This window comes from Chrysochloris asiatica, unplaced genomic scaffold (assembly GCF_000296735.1).
Source record: "Chrysochloris asiatica unplaced genomic scaffold, ChrAsi1.0 scaffold00054, whole genome shotgun sequence".
Taxonomy (NCBI): Eukaryota; Metazoa; Chordata; class Mammalia; order Afrosoricida; family Chrysochloridae; genus Chrysochloris; species Chrysochloris asiatica.
In genome coordinates this window covers 1,271,490-1,285,163 of record NW_006408572.1, presented here as the reverse complement: position 1 = coordinate 1,285,163, position 13,674 = coordinate 1,271,490, and the positions used below count along the sequence as shown (strand labels likewise).

The 13,674-nt window shown below is 45.5% G+C and overlaps 2 protein-coding genes across 2 annotated transcripts; one reads left to right on the top strand and one right to left on the bottom strand.

Moving 5' to 3' along the window:
- Window positions 1-3,672: 3,672 nt before the first annotated feature.
- GEMIN4 (gem (nuclear organelle) associated protein 4) lies at window positions 3,673-8,409 on the bottom strand. Its single transcript, XM_006863447.1, has 2 exons — window positions 8,400-8,409; window positions 3,673-6,839 (listed from the first exon to the last, which is right to left on the bottom strand). Exons 1-2 carry the CDS (start codon window positions 8,407-8,409, stop codon window positions 3,673-3,675), a joined length of 3,177 nt encoding a protein of 1,058 aa, XP_006863509.1.
- Window positions 8,410-9,388: 979 nt separating this feature from the next.
- LOC102837958 (diazepam-binding inhibitor-like 5-like) lies at window positions 9,389-9,652 on the top strand. The gene has a single exon (XM_006863216.1). It carries the CDS (start codon window positions 9,389-9,391, stop codon window positions 9,650-9,652), a length of 264 nt encoding a protein of 87 aa, XP_006863278.1.
- The last annotated feature ends 4,022 nt before the right edge of the window (window positions 9,653-13,674 follow it).

Here is a 13,674-nt window from a genome sequence, read left to right as displayed (position 1 = left end):
CTGCTGCCAGGAATCAGGCAGTAACAGTGCCCTCCTCACACTAGCTGCCTTCTCCACTCAGTATTCCATGGACCAAATTGGGCCCTGGCTGGTCTCAGCCTTTGAGTATTCATAAGCAGATGGGTTTGAGTTTTCCTAAAGAATATTCATATTACCTCCCTCTTCTAACCTGCCCTTTTTGCAAAAGCACTTTTTTCTTAGTAACAACTATTTGATCCTGTTCGACCTCCACTGGCAGCAGCAAGGTGGTTGAAATGCAAGCTCAAGGAGTCTTCCTTGGGTCTTATCTCAAGGGCTCTGGAAGGTTCAAGCATGGGGTGTGACGTAGGTGGACCAGGATGATGAATGTCTGGGTATCTGCCCGGCCCTACATACTGGCATCAGCCTCCTACATATGCACAGCTAACCAATCAGGGAAAAGTATTCAGACATACTGGGCCAGCTGAAGCAACGATGATTTTGGTTCTTAATGTTTTCTTGCAACGTTGGCCTGAAAAGTCATTGTGGGTAGGTAGGGCTTTTTGTTTATTAAGGTTATGAATGACTCATTGGTGCTTTGCCTCATCCTCTCATCCATGTGCCAACGTTGAAGTCTTATGTCTGCTGAGTTCTGTCAGAAGTCACTGCAGGGGTAAGTGGACAATGATGGGAACCTGAAGCATTTGAGTAAGGTAGGGATGCCAAACAGTCAACACTACCTTTATGGGCTGACTTGGTATGAAGACCAGTGTTAAACTTGTGAGCTTGTTAACAACAGTTCCCTCAGGCTCACTCTCCCCATATCCACATGCCTTCAACTCTGTCATCAAAGTATAGGGGGCGGGGGGGATGGAATGATGACTTCAGTAGCGACTTACTGGGTAATGCCACTCTGGGCCACTGTCCTTTTCAAATGAAGTGGAAATAGACTTCTGTTCTGCAAACCATGAAATGTCTCAAGACTTCAGAGTGCTTGCACAGGGCCACCTAATAAGCCGAGCTTGTCATCCAAAGCTCATTCTGAGAGCAAGAATGCAGACAGCCCTGGCCGAAAGACATCCTGTCCTACAGAGTCACCTATAAACCCTCCACTCACCATTTGCGAATAGGATCCTCCGGTGTCAACACTAACCATTCCTTATCAACAAGGGTGGGTTTTAGAAACTGCTACCATGAAGTTTTTTCAAGTGGTAGTGAAAACTAGAATTTTTACAGAGACTTTTTATTCATTATTCATGAATTTTTAAAGTGCTGAATTATGTCTCAAATTCTCGTGTTTCAGTCATTAATGGGTGCCATTTTTAAAATGTCAAATGCTGTCATTTTCCTCTTTACTATGGTGCTGCGGGTTAATTCGCCAGACTGCAAAGCCATTTTAAACTGCAAGGTCAGTGGTTCAAGCTTACCAGCTGCTCCTCGGAAACCCTAATCAGGGTTGCTATGGGTTGGAATCGACTCGATGGCACCTAACAACAATCATACCTTTATTATCACCCCTCTGCTGACTAAATTGCATGAAATCCAGGTGCCCCCTTCTATATCCACAAGTAGAGCATTCCTCTGAAAACTTGCATAAGCCAAAACAGTCAAGTGAGGAAGCAAGTGTCATTTATTTATATGGGACATTTTTGAGCCTTCACAGACCAAAAAATAACCTACTAAATCTTACCAAAAAACACAAAAGCGGAATCCACACTAACATGTTGTTAGGTGCCGTCAAGTTGATTCTGACTCATAGCGACCCTGTATAGGGTTTCCGAGAGAGACTCGTGGTGAATTTGAACCACCAACCTTGCAGTTCAAACTGACCTTGCGGTCTAGTGCATTGTCCCACACCTGAGGGGGCTTCAGAACATTCATTATCTTTGCATTTTTTCCATGCATTTCTGAAGCTCCCACATGTGGTAACGATGATAAGCACTAGGTTACTAACCACAAGGTCGGCAGTTCAAACTTACTAGCTGCTCCTCAGAAACCCTAGGATCACTATGAGCCAGAACTGACTTGAAGGCACACAGTGCAAAGCTTGCTGAATGTAGTTCCCAGAGGAGCTTGGTTCTCTTGCTAATCAGAAACCCTAGGATCACTATGAGCCAGAACTGACTTGAAGGCACACAGTGCAAAGCTTGCTAAATGTAGTTCCCAGAGGAGCTTGGTTCTCTTGCTAATCAGGGTGCTTAATGACTCTAACCACTTGATGCAAAACAATGAACACTAATTTCGCTTTTTCTTTTTTTGTAAAAGCAAAAATCCTCTTCAGGTTTCTTTTAGTTATCAAAAACAGGTGCTAATCTAGGTCTCCCAAAAAATGGTGCAAGGTGAACTTTTAAAAGTGTGGAGGCTACCTATACTGCCATATCCCAACTTACTCTCATTTGTTAAACACACAAATACCAACTTCTGATAAGAACAAACCTGTGCCTGTCACCAGCTGTTCTGACTTGTGGTCAGCATTCATTTTCATGAAACTGGCAGGGGCAAGGGTGCTTCAGCCTCCAGGAGGGCCAAACTCACACCTGAACCAAATGTTTTTAGTTCTTGGTTTCAGAATTAAAGCCCAGTGGCCACATGCAACTTAGACCCTGTCTTCTTTTCCTCATTAAGAGTTGGTGGGGAGGAAGTCTGAGCAATGCTCCATTTCAAATGAAGGTGTGAGTTTGAAGGAAGTGGGCATAGCCTTTACCCTCTCATCCCCTAAAATAGATATCATGCCAATCAACTCCTGTAATTTCTGGATTATGTCCTGAACAACTTTCATATCTTTTGCTGCACACACCATTCCCTATTCCTTTCTACAAAACCATGACAGCCCCACTCTAAGCAGATGACACCCATTCTTAACTGTGTCTTAAATGACCAGACCTAGTTTTAAGGAGTCAGAGTGGAGTTAAAACAGTATGGAGTTATGAGCCTTCTATTCATAAGACTCCTGTTTTCTTGAGATGGTTAACCTCCCCCTTTAATGCTATTTTTCTTGGTCCAATCTTCATTCTTACAATGTCAGCCTCTTATGCACACAAATCACATGACTAGATGGTGATAGTGCCAGGGCTAGAATATGATTAAAGTCCCCTTATAAAAGCTCTTTTCCATGTTGCTGCCCTTTCCAAGACACCTCATGAAAAATATCAAAATGTTAAAATGACTCTTGAAAAGGAACTCAATGTAAAACACAAAACAAAACAAAAAAACAGCAATCATTTTTCTCCACTTGGGTGATTTTACCTTTAGGCTTACTTGGCAACTTCTAGGGTCGAGGTAAAGTGCCTTGGTTGGTACATGATTCATGCTTGACAGGTTAGTGGTTCAAACCCACCCAGTAGCATTACAGAAGAAAGTCCGATGAACTGCTTCCATAAAGGTTAACGAAAGCCCTAAAGCAATTCAACTCTGTAACACGTGGGGTTGCCATGAGTGGGAATCGACCTAATGACCATGGGTAGGGAGACGTGGTAGGAGCCTACTGTCAGAGGCCTACACTAGTGATGAGAGAAAAATGAGCTGAAACTCAAAGGAGAATTTTATTACAATTTGTATGTTATAAATACCTAAGAAACTATTTTCTTTACACTGTTATTGCCATATACTTTTTATCTGATGTACAAAGACACATTGTAAAGTTTGAGCTTCTCAGCTCTAGCCCTTACAGACCCACCCTATTGAGGCTCAGCTGCTTTTTCTAATTTGCAACAATCAGAAGTTGCTGATCTTCTGCAGCAAGGTGTGACGTCGTTCCTCAGGACTAATGTTCTCAGCGATGGACTTTAAGAAGCGCTGCTCATTCACCTTCTGGAGCAAGGAAGTAACAGAACGATTGGCCTTGCTCAAGGTTTCATAGCAAGTGAGGACTTCCAAGGCCAAGACATACAGTGGTTCACACACTTCTTGGTGGAGCATGGCCATGATGTGCAGAACATGGCAGAATATCTGGGTATAAACAAACAGGGCTTCCTGAGTCAGGTCCTGCTCTTGTCCTTGGGCCCACGGGCCTACTGACTGGATCGACCTAATTGAATCCAGGAGGTTGGTCAGACTGCTACAGAGGAGCTTGACCACGTGGCTCCAGCCCTCTATCGGAAGCCAATTGCGACAACTCTGGCTGCAGAGAAACTGGAAAACTCTCAAGAAGAGCACGGAGAGCTGGAGCTCCTGGGCAAGGGGCTTCAGGTTGAGCAGGGGAACAAACTGGATGTATTCCAGGCTGTACGGGACATGGAGGAGCTGTTTCTCCAATAGTCTCCTGGTCAGCTGGTGAAGGTACTGCCATTCCTGAGGGCTGCACCAAGGCATGATTTGCACCAAGGCCACCAGAAAGCCCTTGCTGAATAGTCTGACCTCCTCTGGATTGCCCACGTCTACCACCAAGAGGGAGAGCATGTGCTCACAGATGCTCCTGGAGATACAGCAGCACTCCATCCAGGCCAGAAGCCCTGTGCCTGGCCCATACCCTGGGTGGGGTTGGGAGGTCCACTCCCCATCGGAGAGTTTACAAATCTCGAAAAGGGTGGCTGGCACCTCACACTTGAAGTGGCCCTCAAAGAAATTCTTCAGCCGCAGGCCCACAGTCCAGTCTAGCTGCTCTAACTTCCGGTGGAGCCAGGACAGGGACTTGGTCCAGGTATCGGGGGAGAAGGTCTCGATGTTAGCCAGCACGATCTCACAGAGAAGTATTAGGATGTGGATTACCAGATCCTTCGCGTCTAAAGAAAGGTGCCGCTTTTCCTTGGGGAGCTGCCAGTACTTGCTGTAGCAATCGAGGAGTTGGCACAAGCTGAAAATGAGGGGGAATGGGAAGCAGGTCTGGAGCCAGTATTCCTCTGAGCCCACATTTCCTTCTAGAGTCTGGATGAAGATCTTCAGGCTGAGGTCTACCTCTTCCACATCTAGCATTAGGAAAGGCAGGACAAATTCCTTGAGCACTTCATCTGGCTGGAGAAGAGCAGCGACTGGAATGCCCTGGGGCTTCACAGGGCTCATCAGACAGCTCAGGAACTCCAAAAATTGCTTTTCTTCTTTGGGTGTTGAGAGCTTCCTCCAGACCGTCTCTTTGAGGCATGACACCACAAATGTGGTGGGGAGGACTGGACCCTCCTCTTCGGTGAACTGGAGGGCAGGGAAAGCACTGAGAATTTGAGCCAGGAATTTGTGGGTGCCAAGATTGACCACAGCCATGCTGCATATTTTCTTTACTGTGATTTCAGGGTGCAGTATCACCAGCCGGGACACAGAAGCCACGGCTTTAGCCAAGCCTTGTTCAGAGGCACTCTGTGTGAGCTGGTTAAAAGTGGTATTGAGGTCTTCCTGAAAACCCTCTAAGTACGCCTGCAACTTCTCAGAGAGGCCCCTGCGCCCGCAGGAATGGAGGACACCCGAGAGAACTTTGTTTTTGTCTGGCAACGAGAGGTCTGCGTAACATTCCAGGATCAAGTCAACCACTTGTTTAATTTGAGACTCAGGGATGGCTCTGTCAGATGTGCTGACTTCCATCACGGTTTCCAACAGCTTTAACACCAAGCCCGGCTCTTGGAAGAGGGCCCTGTTGTTAACCAGGCAGGTAAGCCACTCATCGGAGAAGGCCCACTTCTTCTCAGACGCAAACACATAGCACATTTCCATATGCCGGTCCATCTTCTGCTCGATAATGGCCATGGCGATTGAAGCGGTGATGTCCTTCTCCGAGTCCTTGCCTTTGAGTACCCTGCTGGTTTTCCTCAGGAAGTCCTTGACACACTCTGCCAATTCAGAAACCACCTGCCGCTCTTCCTTAGACAAGGTGCTGGTATCCAGGTAGAGCTCCAACTTCTGACTGAAGGAAGTCAAACTGTCACACAGCCGGTAGCTATCGTAATTTGTGCCCTGGCTGCTGTTAAGCACAGCCTGCAGCTCCTCTCCCCACTCCCGCAGCAGGCTGTGTAGGTACTCAAAGCCCACAAAGAGCGTCTCTGTGGGCAGCCTGGCCAGAGAGTTCAGGCTGACATCCCGCTCTGCCTCTTTGACCTTCTCTGCCAGTGCCTGTTGGTGGTATGGGTTCTGGGTGTCTGAATTCCACACGGTGATCACGGTGGCCAGTTTGTCCAGATACACAGTTGCAGACAGTTCCTGGGGGTCATCCTCCACCAGTGCAAATACTGTCAGCATGTCGGCCAAGTTGGCTAGCGCACAGCACTTCATGCCAGGACACAAGATCTTATTCTGGATCTGCTTCAGTCCGTTGAGCAACATCGCCAATAGGGGCATGGTAGGACAGACATCTGGGTCTGACTTAAACCTCTTTGGAGGGTGGCAGAATTCATCTGAAGAGGACAAGTACTTATTGGCCATTGTCCTAAACTGGGAGAGCAAGGGGTCTTGTTGATTGCCCTTGTGCTTCATCATTTCCCACCAGATATCTAGGAAGAAGGCCACATCCTTTGAAGAAGTGTCAATAGTCATGTGCTCCAAAAAGCGCTCTAGTTCTACACGGCAGATGGTGGTGGGCAGGGCCATCAGGAGCTGGATGAAGAGTCCAGAAGCTTCCAGGGACTTGAGCAACTCAAAAAGAACTGCATGGTTGATAGTAGGGAGCATGTTGCCTACTGAGAAAAACACATCTTCCTGCCACCGGGTTTCCATGTCAGCAGCAGTGGCAGGGCAAGGCTGAAGAATCTTGGCCCAGATGATGATCAGAGCTTTCTTTTTCCAGGCAAAGGGATGGGAGCATGCTGTGGATGAGATCTCCTTCAAGGCCTCCACAATGGGCTGCCCAACATGTTCCCAGTCAGACTTGGTCAATTCTGCTAGTGCTTTGGGGCGGAACAGCTGCTCAGCCAGCAAGAAGCCCCCATGTAGAACAGTTATTTCTTCACAGATGTTCAGGGGTCCTGCTTGGAGAGAAGCCAAATGAGAAAGAATTTGGTGACGTTTTTCAAAATAGTGAGAAGTTAGAGGGAAGGGCAGCATCTAAGTCGGCTGTCATCATTAGAGTTAGAGAAGACAAGGGTTCTAGTTGAGACCAATGGGAGAAGAGGAGGGGATGATTGTAAGCCACACTGCAGAGTCAGAGAGAGAGACAGGAATAAAAAATGACTCGTGTGCTCTCTAGCCTTGAACTGGGCGGTCAAAGGTGCACCACTGGAAATATGCAACAGAGGAGAATCTGAACAGTTTTAGAGGTGGTAAGACAAGTTCAGTTTGGGTTATTTGAAGTCTGAGGTAAAATGTTAAGGTAGAGGTGTCCTCCAGTAATGGGAAATTCACGCCTAAAGCTCAGGAGGAAAGTTAGTGCTGAAATGTGTCTCTTGGAGCTGTCTGCCCAGAGGGGAACCCTAAAACCAATGCAAGAGGCTTCCCCAGGACCCCAAAATATGGTTCCTGTGACTCTAATTTTAATTTACAGCTTATCAGAAACTTGGTTCCCAATGCAACTGCCTTCCAGAGATAATAGTACACACAAGTGCTACTAAATGTAATATCTGCCCCAGGCCCCCAGCATTTAACAGCTGGGTGAATTCTAAATATTTCAGCAAAATGGCTACCAGGTACTTGGGGGTGCCCACTGCTATACTGGGAGGAACTGTGCTGGGCAGTACACACCAGTCTTTTCATCTTCAAAACCACCTTTGGAGGACAATTACTAGAGTTTTAGACATGGGAACACTGAGGCCTAGGCACATTTCATTTGCTCAGGTACCACAACTATAAAGTGACATAACAGAGGCAGGGATGTGTCTACTGCAACCGGTCCAACCCTTAAGAACATATGGTAGGAAGGAGGCTTGAGAAGTAAGCAATTTATACCTACTTCCCCCTTCCCTTTTCCAACCATGCCTTAAGAAGGTTCTGAATCTAGATGCCCGTTGGTTCAAAGGTACCATTTCAGCTGCAATCCTTCCTACAACCGCACATTTGATGAACGCTTGCTATGCAGAAGCCACTGTCCCGGACACTGTATACACGTGAACTCAAAAGCACTATCAAGTACATACATTATAATCACATTTTATCGATGAAAAAACATGATGGTCAGAAACTTGCCCAAAAACTTAGTACACGTTCAATAAGTACACCAGTAAAGGCATCCATGAGCTCCCCGAGGCCTTCACGCCCGTATTTTCCAAACCACGTGCACCAACACTTTCTACTTTCAGGAAATCTAACTTTATATTTGCCTGGCTTTTCATGTAGAAAGGAGTCCGGAGAGGGCAAGAGACGCGCCACGCAACGGCCAGACTTAGCGTAGAGCCCGGCCTCCCAATCCAGGTTTCCAAGGACACCCCCTCCCTCCAAAGCCTCTTCCCCAGCCGGAGGTTTTGAGAGTTATTTTTGGTCGGAGCCAACACAAGCGTGCTTAACGGAATGGAGCCGGCGAGGCAGCACTGCCCTAGTACCCTGTTGCGGAACGTAATCGGGGCAACCCGGGACACGGAGATCAGGTCACCCACCTAGATCCATGGCGGCGGCGGCGGCGGCGGCGCGAGGCCGCCCCTCCCCCTCAGCGGCCGTCAATGCGGCGCAGGCGTCACGCCACAATGGGCGGGTCAGGGGCGGGGCATGGGAACCCGTGCCTCAGTTCCCGCCCACTTCCTCACAGACAGTGGCCAACCTCCTCCGCTCAATGCGCACGCGCGAGTCCCATCAAAGCTACCGCGGCGTGAATCCCGCTGCACTCTTGTAGGTCAGACACCTCCCACCAACCAAGTAGCAGGTACACGCACCTCCCTCCCACGCTAGGTGCCCCAACCTCGGCGGCTCACCTCAAATGGGCTTTACTCAGTCACTCATTTGCCCAGGACCCTGTTCAGCCTGTTTCCTGAATACCACTGGCCCATATTAACCCCCACCCACAGCTCAGTCCTACTGAATGCCTCTTCCCAGGCTATCTACTAATCTGTATAAACCGACCCGCCACACTCAAGGGCTTCCTGTCCCACAATGCATCTTCCAGTATCACAAATGTCCCAATGCTTCTCATCCCACACCGCCTTCCTTAGACAGCTGACCTCAATTTTAATTGAGTTTAGATGGCTTTGAAATTTTGATGGCATTGTTCTCCCCAGAAAATGACGATGTTAGCCAAACAAACCCAAAAGGAAACAACTGTGGGGTAGATCCAACCCAGTGCGTTGCCAGTTTGCAATCTGTATAAAAGCACAGATTTTATTTCTCCCTGAGAAAACATATAAAGGACATATGCGATGTTCTGCTCCCTACATAGAACCGTGGCCCTATTTCCTCCTGTCTCTTCGTTGGGTTGAACTGTAAGGGCCGAGGTTCAATCTCACCAATCACTCCTCAGAAACCCCATACAGGGTCACTATGGGTCCGAAATGACTTAACAACAACAACTTCTTTCTAGAGTTAATATTCAGCCTTCAAGTATTTCTAACTAACGCTCCACCTTCTGAATCTCCTAGCACTGTCCACTACACCAATGGGCCAAGTGGAGTTTGAGCTAGCCTGCGCGGCTATCAAGGAGCTAAAGCGTCCTGTGAGTGATCAGGAGAAACTGTTGGTGTACAGCTACTACAAACAGGCCACCCAGGGCGACTGCAACATCCCCGCCCCTCCTGCTACAGACATAAAAGCCAAAGCTAAATGGGATGCGTGGAACCAGAACAAAGGGATGACCAAGATGGACGCCATGAGAGTCTATATTGCCAAAGTGGAAGACCTAAAGAAAAATGAGGCTGGTTAGGGGGGTAGATTGTGGCTTGTCTGGTTGGAAAAGGGCTTCTTAAGATCTAGAAGACATTGACGGGCGTGGCCTGAAGCAGTAGCAGTTTTCCCAGAGGCATCAATAAACCACTAAAACTGCACAAGAGATTGTTTGCAGTTGAGAAAGACAGAAACTCAGAGTGCCTGGGAAAGTCCTGGGAAAGTGTCCAAAATTGAGAAAATTTACCTCTCCTCTAGACAAAATTGCATCAAAACTTTTTGTAGGGTTCAGAATAATAGATTCCACACATTCTTATTGCCAGAGTCTATGTTGATACTTAGCAAGAGTAGAGGGCTGGGGGAGAACAGTACTATGAACATTTCTAAGATCTGAGGTCAGTGAAACCATTCTCCAGGGATGCAGTGGTCCCTTCATCTCTCAAGATTTGATTCACTAACCCAACAGTACCGAAGGAAAATGAACTCTCATCTTTCCTAATTTTAAACCATTCAATGTCCCCTTGTTCTGTTTGAAAGAATGCCTCTTGGTCTATGTATAGGTTCCTCATGAGCATAATTAAGTGTTCGGGAATACTCATTCTCTGCAATGTTGTCCCTAGTTTATCATGACCCACACAGTTGAAAGTCTTTGTGTAGGCAATAAAGCACAAGCAAACATCTTTCTGGTATTCTCGTTCAGCCAAGATCCATCTGATGTCAACAATGATATCCCTTGTTCCATGTCTTCATCTGAATCTGGCTTGAACCTCTGGCAGTTCCCCGTCAATGTACTGTTGCAACTGTTTTGGAATTACCTTTAGCAAAATTTTACTTGCAAGTGATATTAATGATACTGTCCAATGATTTCCACATTCCATTAGGTCATCTCTCTTTGGAATATGCACAATTACGAATCTCTTTCAATTAATTGGCCATATAGTGGTTTTTCAAATTTCTTGGCAAAGATGAGCCAGTGCCTCCAGTACTGCCTCAGTTTGTTGAAAGATTCCTACTTGTATCCCATCAATTCCCAGATCCTTATTCTTTGCCAATGCCTTCAGTGCACCTTGGACTGCTCCCTTCAGTACCATTGACTCTTGATCATGTATTCTCTATTGAAATGGTCAAACACCATCCATTTTGTTTTGGTACAGTGACTCTGTATTCCTTACATTTTCTTTTGATGCTTTCTGCATCATTTAGTATTTTGTCCATAGAATCCTTCGATATTGCAACTCAAGGCTTAAATTTGTCCTTTAGTTCTTTTAGCTTGAGATGCTGAAGCATGTTCTTCCCGTTGGGTTTTCTAACTCCAGGTCTTTGCACATTTCATTATAATATTTTATCTTCTTGAGCTGCCCTTTGGAATTTTATGTTCAATTCTTAGTTCCTCATTTTTTCCATTTGCTTTAGCATCTCTACATTGGTGAGCAAGTTTCAAAGTGTCTTCTGACATCCATTTTGGTCATATCCTTCTGATTTGTCTTATTAATGACCTTTTACTTTATTCCTGTATGATGTTCTTGATGTTATCTCATAGCTCTTCTCATCTCCGGTCATTAGTGTCTACTGCATCGACTCTGTTCTTTGTATTAGGACTAGAAAACACTTGTGGTTTCTTCTATAGTTATATAAAAACAAATGCCTAAAAACAGAAGACCTAACCCAGCCTTATCTCAGGAACCTGTCCTTCATGAAACCCTCTTTTCTACCTTTAAAAACAATAAAATCTTGTCAAAAATTTAAAAAAAAGGGAAGCCTAAAAATCAGCTTTGACATACAATGGAATACTATGTAACACTGAGGAATCTGTGAATGCCTCATAATATGGATGAACAGGACATTATGTTGTGTGAAATGGGTCAATCACAAAAGGGCAAATATTGTATGTGACCATTGTTGTAAAAACTCAAGGTTTTCCTGCTAAAAGAAACATTCTTTGATGATTACCAGGACAGGAGTAGAGAGTAATTCACAGCTAGAGCAGGGGAGGGGAACATTTTTTCTGCCAAAATTAGTAACATCATTTGTGAACCATACAAAATTACCAATTTAAGAATTAGCCTGCTACATTGACACCTAATGTGATGACTGAAACTTTGGTTGCCTTGGCAGGACCAGACCAAATGAGTTAGAGGGTAGACATGTTTAACTTGGGTGACGGGGAAGGAAAAATACAAAAGGGAGGTGGGCAGAATGATGAAGATAGGTGAAGACAAAAGGAGAAGTGCAAGGGTTAAAGGGGACAGAGGTAAATACTGTTATATACACAGTCCTGCAACAACAGTGTTCTATGGGTAAATACATGGACAGATACACAGGCTGAACAGGTATGGGAGGGAGTGTGGGTGCATACCCACAAATACATAATGGCTGTCAAAGGATATCTCTACATGGGTATTTACCTTTGCTGCAAACACATCTATGAATGCGGTGGGTCATGTTGCTGGTAAGTTCTGTTACGTGGGTTCCAACTCGTAGTAACGCTGGTGTAGGGTTTCCAAGGCTGTAAATCTTTGCAGGAATAGAAAGCCTCATCTTTCTCCTGCAGAGCAGCTGGGATTTAAACCACTGACCTTGTGGTTCAGTCCAGGGCTTATGGTACAGAGCATTGTTGTTAAGTGCCATCAAGTTGGTTCCGACTCATAGTGACCCTCTATTGGGTTTCCAAGGAGCAGCTGGTGGGTTTGAACTCTACCAACATTGTGTTTCTTTCTCAGTACAGTACTGATCCTACAGCGTCCCACCAGGAGTACAGAGCATGTTGTTGTTGTTGTTGCTGTTATGTGCTATGGAGTCAGTTCTGACTCATAGTGACCCAGCATAGGGTTTCTGAGGCTGTAAATCTTTACAGGAGCAGAGCACCTCATCTTTCTCCTATTGAACAGCTGGTAGTTTCGAACTGATGGCTGTAAGATTAGCAGCCCAATTCGTAACCACTACGCTGTATAGAGCACATAAGGGGCAAAATGATGCTGGTCCTGGGAGCAAAGGACCACAGTCTCAGGGGATTGCCATTGTCAGTTTATTTAACACAGTCCCCAAAGACAATGTTCTACATCCTACTTTGCTATGAGTATGGATGGGAACTTAAAAACTCATGAGCGCCATCTAAGGTGGAACTATTGGTCTCTTCATGTATGGAGTTCAAAATGATGAAAATTGAAGATGCTTGTTATAAATGAGTCCAATGGACTAATGGAACATGTATCAATCTCCACAACTTTGAGACCAGAAGAGTTAGATGGTGCCTGGCTACCACTCCCAACTGCTCTAAATGGGAACACATTAGAAGGTCATGGATACAGTGAAAGAAAATGTGAAACACAACTCAATATTTTAAAAAAGACTGGGCTTACTGGTCAGAAAAAGATCGAAAGAACCCAGCCCTCGGCCACCTTTTAGGTCTGGAATGGAACTCACCCTCATGGCCCCATTTTCAGCCAATCAGTAGTTAAGTATATATGGGGATCAACAACACTGGTAAGGTATGTTCCCCACAGAATTATCAAAAGGGCAACATTCATCTAAGGACAAAGTTCAGAATGATTGGGAAGGCGGGAGGAATGTATGAATGAATCACAGGGAGGAAATGGGATAACTGTTGTATGGAGGAGACTGCAATCATTGAGATGAAATGAAGTGTATGAATTGTTGCATGTAAAACTGACGATGTACTCTATAAACATTCAATTCACAATAAAAAGTTTAAAAAAACAAAAAACTATACGCCTTAGTTTCCCTCTTCCCTTTTCTAAGTAGTTCTTATCACGTTTCCTCTGGCTGGTAGCTGTGACTAACCCAAACCCCATACTGTCAAGTATTCACTTAGTTATAGTGAGGGGGAAGGGAGTCTGCTTTCCACCAGATGAATCACACTATCTCAGACTAATTACATAGTTACCACATGGGGGAAGGCACTGAAAATCTAGGATGTCTCAGTTCCACAGAAGAAATGAATGAGGTGAATATAGAATGAAAAGCAGTGGTGTTTGTTTTAAGATTGGATGTGTAAGAGAACAATTTTGAAAGATAAGTTTTAATGTGAAAAGCACAATGAGA

Coding starts and splice junctions, on each gene's coding strand:
- LOC102837958 (XM_006863216.1), top strand. CDS start 9,389: ATGGGCCAAGTGGAGTTTGAGCTAGCCTGCGCGGCTATCAAGGAGCTA.